Consider the following 7,760-nt stretch of genomic DNA (forward strand, 5'->3'; position numbering starts at 1 on the left):
TTTATTATTCTGTAGACATTAAAATGTGCAACAATATTTATTTCATAATGTAAATATCATAACTTCCAATCAGAACCAACAGAAGTCATGTTCAAGGTCCTCAGAACCACATGGATCCTGCTGAAGGAAACATGAGCTCATCTGTCTGAGGTCGGTGGGGGGGGTGAAACATCTTCACATGATGAGAACAGAAACCAGAGAGGACTGAAGGTCTACATAGTTCTGGTTCCTGATGTTCTCCAGACTGTCAGGGTTTAGGTTCTGGTGGTCTAGGTGGTCACATCAGGACACATCTACCATCTGAACCGGAGATTTAGCTCATTTTATTTAAAGTCAAAATTCATGAGATACAGTTGAGCCTCAGTTTTTATTATATTTTTATCATAGAGTCTAATTTTAAATTAAATTAAATCCATTATTAATGGAGAATAGAGAGAAAGTACACATTTTTTGCTGCTATATACTTCTACTCGACTACATTTCAGAGTAACATATTGTCATTTTTACTGCACTACAATTATCTGACAGCTTTTCATTGCTGTTTTAAAGTATATAAATCATGTAAAATGAGCTTCACCTTAAACAAGCTGTTCCATCAAAGTACAGCTGACATGTTAACATGAGCAGATATTTATTCATGTCTTTAGTGGATCATAACATCACTGCTATGTTATAAATCTGCAGTTATGATTCAAAATGACACCAAAGCTTTCTATGGATGTCTGAAACAGGCAAATGAGGTTTGCTTTGAAGTGGAGAAGCTTCTTGCTCCTGAAGCAGGAGGAGATCACTAACAGCTGGTTCATGACGGATAAAACGTCTATAAAACAGGTTTATAAAACTGTGAATTACTTTAATAACGATATCAATGGTCCAGTAGTATAATGATGTAACACTGACGACTAGTACTTTGACTTTTTAGACTCCTGTTTGGTCTCAACCTTCAGTCCAACAACAAACCTGAGTTTAATTAGAAAAGAGAGACTTTAATAAAAAGGTTAAAGGGTCCAAACACAGCGACAGACAGGCTGTGAAACACAGTGAGTGGAGCATCGCTATGAGAATGTAGAGGGGGGGGACATTCCTGAGTGCTGACTGCCACAACACATGGAAACCATTACAGACTGGGAGAGAGACACTGGAGACTAGAGACCAGAGAAAGAGAGAGAGACACTACAGACCATAGAGAGAGAGAGACAGAGAGAGAGAGAGAGACACTACAGAACAGAGAGAGAGAGAGAGAGACACTACAGAACAGAGAGAGAGAGAGAGAGAGAGAGAGACAGAGAGAGAGGGAGAGAGACACTTCAGACCATAGAGAGAGACAGAGAGAGACACTTCAGACCAGAGAGAGAGAGAGAGACACTACAGACCAGAGAGAGAGACACTACAGACCAGAGAGAGAGACAGTACAGACCAGAGAGAGAGACACTTCAGACCAGAGAGAGAGAGAGAGACAGAGAGAGAGAGAGAGAGACACTTCAGACCAGAGAGAGAGAGAGAGGGAGAGAGACACTACAGACCATAGAGAGAGACAGAGAGAGACACTTCAGACCAGAGAGAGAGAGAGAGAGAGACACTACAGACCAGAGAGAGAGACACTACAGACCAGAGAGAGAGAGAGAGACACTTCAGACCAGAGAGAGAGAGAGAGACAGAGAGAGAGAGACACTACAGACTGTCTAGTAATTGTTTTTCAAGTCTCAAGTCTTTGCACTCAAGATTTACAAGTCCAGAGTCAAAGCTGACGACCTGATCCAAGACAAGACCTGATCCAAGACAAGACCTGATCCAAGACAAGACCTGATCCAAGACAAGACCTGATCCAAGACTGAGTTCCAAGTAAAGATCCGAGTTAGTTTCCAAATCATGACCCAAAAGTTCCATTTTAGGTTTGTAAGTGTTTGATGATATAATGTTCAGGATGTGAATATTATAGTTTAATATTTGTATAATATAGTATAATAAAACATTATTATAAATATAATGTTTTATTATATAAATTTAATAAAACATATTATATATATAATAAAACATGATTATATATATATAATCATGTTTAATATATATATAATAATGTTTTATTAAATATATAATAATAATATTCACAATCTCCTTTAATGTCAGTCGATTCAGAAAAGAACAAATAGATTTATTTTTAATCTCCGTATTAGTATTTTAAAATCAAAAGGACCCACATGGTCTCTGATACGAAACTGAGTCCAGATGAGGAGGTCTCTCTCTCCCAGTGTTTCTATCACAGTGGATCTGGACTGAAGTGGATCTGGACTGAAGTGGATCTGGGTCAGGTCATGGTTTCCTCTCTGAGTCTATTTCCAGCAGCTGTTGGTGGAGACAGAGCAGAGCTCAGCTGTCCGACCATCAATCAGCTCATACTCATATACCCCCCCCCCAACGAGACTCCGCCCCCCTCCAGGCCTCACAGACCCTCCTGCTGTCGTAGAGTCACATCGTGAGAATAAAGAAGGAGAAGAAGAAGAAGAAGAAGAAGAAGAAGAAGAAAAAGAAGAAGAAGATAGAAGAAGAAGAAGAAGAAGAAGAAGAAGAAGAAGAAGAAGAAGAAGAAGAAGAAGAAGAAGAAGAAGATAAAAGTTGTTTTTAAACATACTTCCTGGTTTTCTATAAATGTAAAGTTCAGTTTATTGATAAAGTTTTTGTGTCGGATTTAATAAAATATTATTTCTTTGCAATTTTTAAATTCATTTATTACATTTCCGTCACTATGACAACAAACCAAAACTCTACAGGATCTCTGATCAAACCATCACAGGACCAAACGTTCCCAGTATGAACCCAGTCTGTGTCTGACTGGTTAGTGATAGAAACCAGTCTGTGGAGGAGAAACCAGATCAGAGCTCAGAGGAAACCAGAGTTCAGTTTCAAACTCACTTCCAGGTACGAACAGCCTGCTTCCTAAAACACCTCAGCTTCCTGTTTCCTCAGAACCTGTTCGCTTCCAACAACACTTCCTGTTTCCTAAAAAACATGTCCCGCTTCCTAAAAATCACTTCCTGCTTCCTTTAAATCTCTTTCAGCTTCCTTAAACACTTCCTGCTTCCATAAACACTTCATGTTTCCTCAATCACTTCCTACTTCCTAAATCCTCTTCCTCCTGCCCTGTGACGACCGGTCTGACAGCTTCTTACTTTAAATGACTTTAAATGTTTAATGTTAAATTAAAGAGAATGTTTAGTGAGATGTGAAAGGAAGGATCCACTTCTTCATCACCATCATCATCATCATCATCACCATCATCATCTTCATCACCATCACCATCATCATCACCACCATCATCATCATCATCACCATCATCATCATCATCATCATCATCATCACCATCATCATCATCACCATCATCATCATCATCATCACCATCATCACCACCACCATCATCATCATCATCATCATCATCACCACCATCATCATCATCATCATCATCATCATCATCATCATCATCATCATCACCATCATCATCATCTTCATCACCATCACCATCATCATCACCACCATCATCATCATCATCACCATCATCATCATCATCATCATCATCATCATCACCATCATCATCATCACCATCATCATCATCATCATCATCATCATCATCATCACCACCATCATCATCATCATCATCATCACCACCATCATCATCATCATCATCATCACCATAATCATCATCTTCATCACCATCATCATCATCATCACCACCATAATCATCATCTTCATCACCATCACCATCATCATCATCATCACCATCATCACCATCATCATCATCATCACCATCATCACCATCATCATCATCATCATCACCATCATCATCACCATCATCACCATCATCACCATCATCATCATCATCATCACCATCATCATCATCACCATCATCATCATCACCACCATCATCTTCATCACCATCACCATCACCATCATCATCATCACCATCATCATCATCACCATCACCATCATCTTCATCTTCATCATTTGACTGTTAACATGTTGTGAAATTTAACTGATTTTAAAAGAATAATTAAACATGAATCAAAGATTATATCAGAGACTTTAATGGTTTTTATGGGATTAAAACACGTCGACAGTTAAACCTTAAAGGAATGTATTGATCAATTAAGGAGACGCCGGCTTGATGATTGTAAAGTATATGAGTTATTATATGAGTTAATATATGAGTTATTATATGAGTTATTATATGAGTTATTATATGAGTTAATATATGAGTTATTATATGAGTTAATATATGAGTTAATATATGAGTTATTATATGAGTTAATATATGAGTTAATATATGAGTTAATATATGAGTTATTATATTATTATATGAGTTATTATATGAGTTATTATATGAGTTAATATATGAGTTAATATATGAGTTATTATATGAGTTATTATATGAGTTAATATATGAGTTATTATATGAGTTATATATGAGTTAATATATGAGAGTTATTATATGAGTTATTATATGAGTTAATATATGAGTTAATATATGAGTTATTATATGAGTTAATATATGAGTTATTATGAGTTATTATATGAGTTATTATATGAGTTAATATATGAGTTATTATATGAGTTATTATATGAGTTATTATATGAGTTATTATATGAGTTATTATATGAGTTATTATATGAGTTAATATATGAGTTATTATATGAGTTAATATATGAGTTATTATATTATTATATGAGTTAATATATGAGTTATTATATGAGTTAATATATGAGTTATTATATGAGTTAATATATGAGTTATTAGTTATGAGTTACCTGTAGGTTGGTTATGGATCATTAAGGTGTTGAAGGGCTTTAAATAGAGGAGATGGATATTTCTTTATGTTTCTGTTAACAATGAACCCTTCCTCCTCCTCCTCCTCCTCCTCCTCCTCCTCCTCCTCCTCCTCCTCCTGACCTCTCTGCCTCACTCTGTTAATAACTCTGTTGTGCGTAAAGGTGTCCGGACGCAGCAGGTGTGCTGCTGCTTCACTCACCGATGGACACCAGCCGGATGTGTTCCCTCTCCAGGAACTCCAGAGCCACGGACACGTTCTCCAGCTTCATCTGCCTGAAGTTGGGTCTGGAGTGGTACTTTCTGAACATCTTCTTCTGGCTCAGCACCTCCAGCAGCCCGATGAGCTTCAGCCCGTCGCTCAGGTCCTTCTGCAGGTCGTTGATCCGCTTGTTGAGGACCTTCAGGTGCTCGTTGCACCACCTGGTGAAGGTGTTCTGCTGGATCTTCTTCCACGGAGCGTCCTCGGCCAGGTCCTTCTCGGTGGCCGGCATCTCCTCCTCCTCCTCCTCCATGTCCGCGCTGCTCTGGTAGAACTGCGGCGGCAGCGGCGGCTCCAAGTATCCGCTGCTGCTCATCATGGTGCTCCTTATGTGGGAGGAGAGGGAGGGCAGAGAGAGGAGAGGAGAGGAGGAGAGGGAGAGGAGGAGAGGAGGAGGAGGAGAGGAGAGGAGGAGGAGGAGAGGAGAGGAGGAGAGGAGGAGGAGGAGGAGGAGGAGGAGGAGGGAGGAGGAGGAGGAGGAGGAGGAGGGAGGGAGGAGAGGGAAGAGAGGAGGAGAGGAGGAGAGGAGGAGAGGAGGAGGAGAGGAGGGAGAGGAGGAGAGGGAGGAGAGGAAGAGGAGGAGGGAGGAGGAGAGGAAGAGGAGGAGAGGAGGAGGAAGAGGAGGAGAGGAGGAGAGGGAGGGAGGAGGGAGAGGAGGAGGAGAGGAGGGGAGAGGGAAGAGGAGGAGAGGAGGAGAGGAAGAGGAGGAGAGGAGGAGAGGAGAGGAGGAGGGAGGAGAGGAGGGAGGAGGAGGAGGGAGGAGGAGGAGAGAGGAGAGGAGGAGAGGAGAGGAGGAGGGAGAGGAGGAGAGGAAGAGGAGAGGAGGAGGAGGAGAGAGGAAGAGGAGCGGTCGGGCAGCGCACAGCCTGAGACACTGAGTGGACGCTGCGCTCCGGTCAGAGCTGGTCAGAGTCGCTGGTCCTCCTGGAGGAGTCAACGTGAAGGAAGGAACCAGGAGAAGAGGAGAAGAGGAGGAGTGTTCTTCCTCCTGAGTCCGGGAGAGACGCGCGGACGGCGGCCTGCGGAGAGTCTGCGGAGGAGGAGAAGAGGAGGAGGTTTAAAAAGCTCGGCGTCACTCAGCCGGACTCCCAGGAATGCCCCCCCACATGTCCATATACAACCACAGCCCGACGGAGGCACCGAGACACCGGAGACACCGGAGCTCATTGGACGGAGGGACGGGGGCGGGGCCAGGACGGACCCTCCTCACACACACACACACACACACACACACACACACACACACACACACACACACACAGACACACACACACACACACACACACACACACACACACACACACACACACACACACACACACACAGACACACACACACACACACACACACACACACAGACACACACACACACACACACACACACACACACACACACACACACACACACACACACAGACACACACACACACACACACACACACACACACACACACACACACACACACACACACACACAGAGACACACATACACACACACACACACACACACACACACACACACACACACACACACACACACACACACACACACACACACACAGAGACACACACACACACACACACACACACACAGACACACACACACACACACACACACACACACACACACACACACACACACACACACACACACATATACACACACACACACACACACACACACACACACACACACACACACACACACACACACACACACACACACACACACACACACACACACACACACACACACAGAGACACACACACACACACACACACACACACACACACAGAGACACACACACACACACACACACACACACACACACACACACACACACACACACACACACACACACACACACACATACACACACACACACACAGATATACACACACACACACACACACACACACACACACACACACACACACACACACACACACACACACACACACACACACACACACACACACACACACACAGACACACACACACACACACACACACAGACACACACACACACACACACACACACACACACACACACACACACACACACACACACACACACACACACACACACACACACACACACACACACACACACACACACACACACACACACACACAGAGACACACACACACACACACACACACACACACACACACACACACACACACACACACACACACACACACACACACAGACACACACACACACACACACACACACACACACACACACACACACACACACACACACACACACACACACACAGACACACACAGACACACACACACACACACACACACACACACACACACACACACACACACACACACACACACACACACACACACACACACACACACACACACACACACACACACACACACACACACACACACACACACACACACACACACACACACACACACACACACACACACACACACACACACACACACACACACACAGACACACACACACACACACACACACACACACACACACAGAGACACACACACACACACACACACACACACACACACACACACACACACACACACACACACACACACACACACACACACACACACACACACACACACACACACACACACACACACACACACACACACACACACACACACACACACACACACACACACAC

At 43.2% G+C, this 7,760-nt stretch overlaps 1 protein-coding gene across 1 annotated transcript in view; it reads right to left on the minus strand.

Moving 5' to 3' along the window:
- Positions 1 to 5,397, minus strand: part of LOC129112717 (filamin-C-like) — a 44,249-nt gene extending 38,852 nt beyond the window's left edge. Inside the window, exon 1 of the mRNA XM_054624928.1 lies at positions 5,019 to 5,397. Coding sequence (XP_054480903.1) covers positions 5,019 to 5,397 — 379 coding nt within the window. The remainder of the gene's footprint in view (positions 1 to 5,018) is intronic.
- Positions 5,398 to 7,760: the final 2,363 nt, after the last annotated feature.

This window comes from Anoplopoma fimbria, chromosome 23 (genome assembly GCF_027596085.1).
Source record: "Anoplopoma fimbria isolate UVic2021 breed Golden Eagle Sablefish chromosome 23, Afim_UVic_2022, whole genome shotgun sequence".
NCBI lineage: Eukaryota > Metazoa > Chordata > Actinopteri > Perciformes > Anoplopomatidae > Anoplopoma > Anoplopoma fimbria.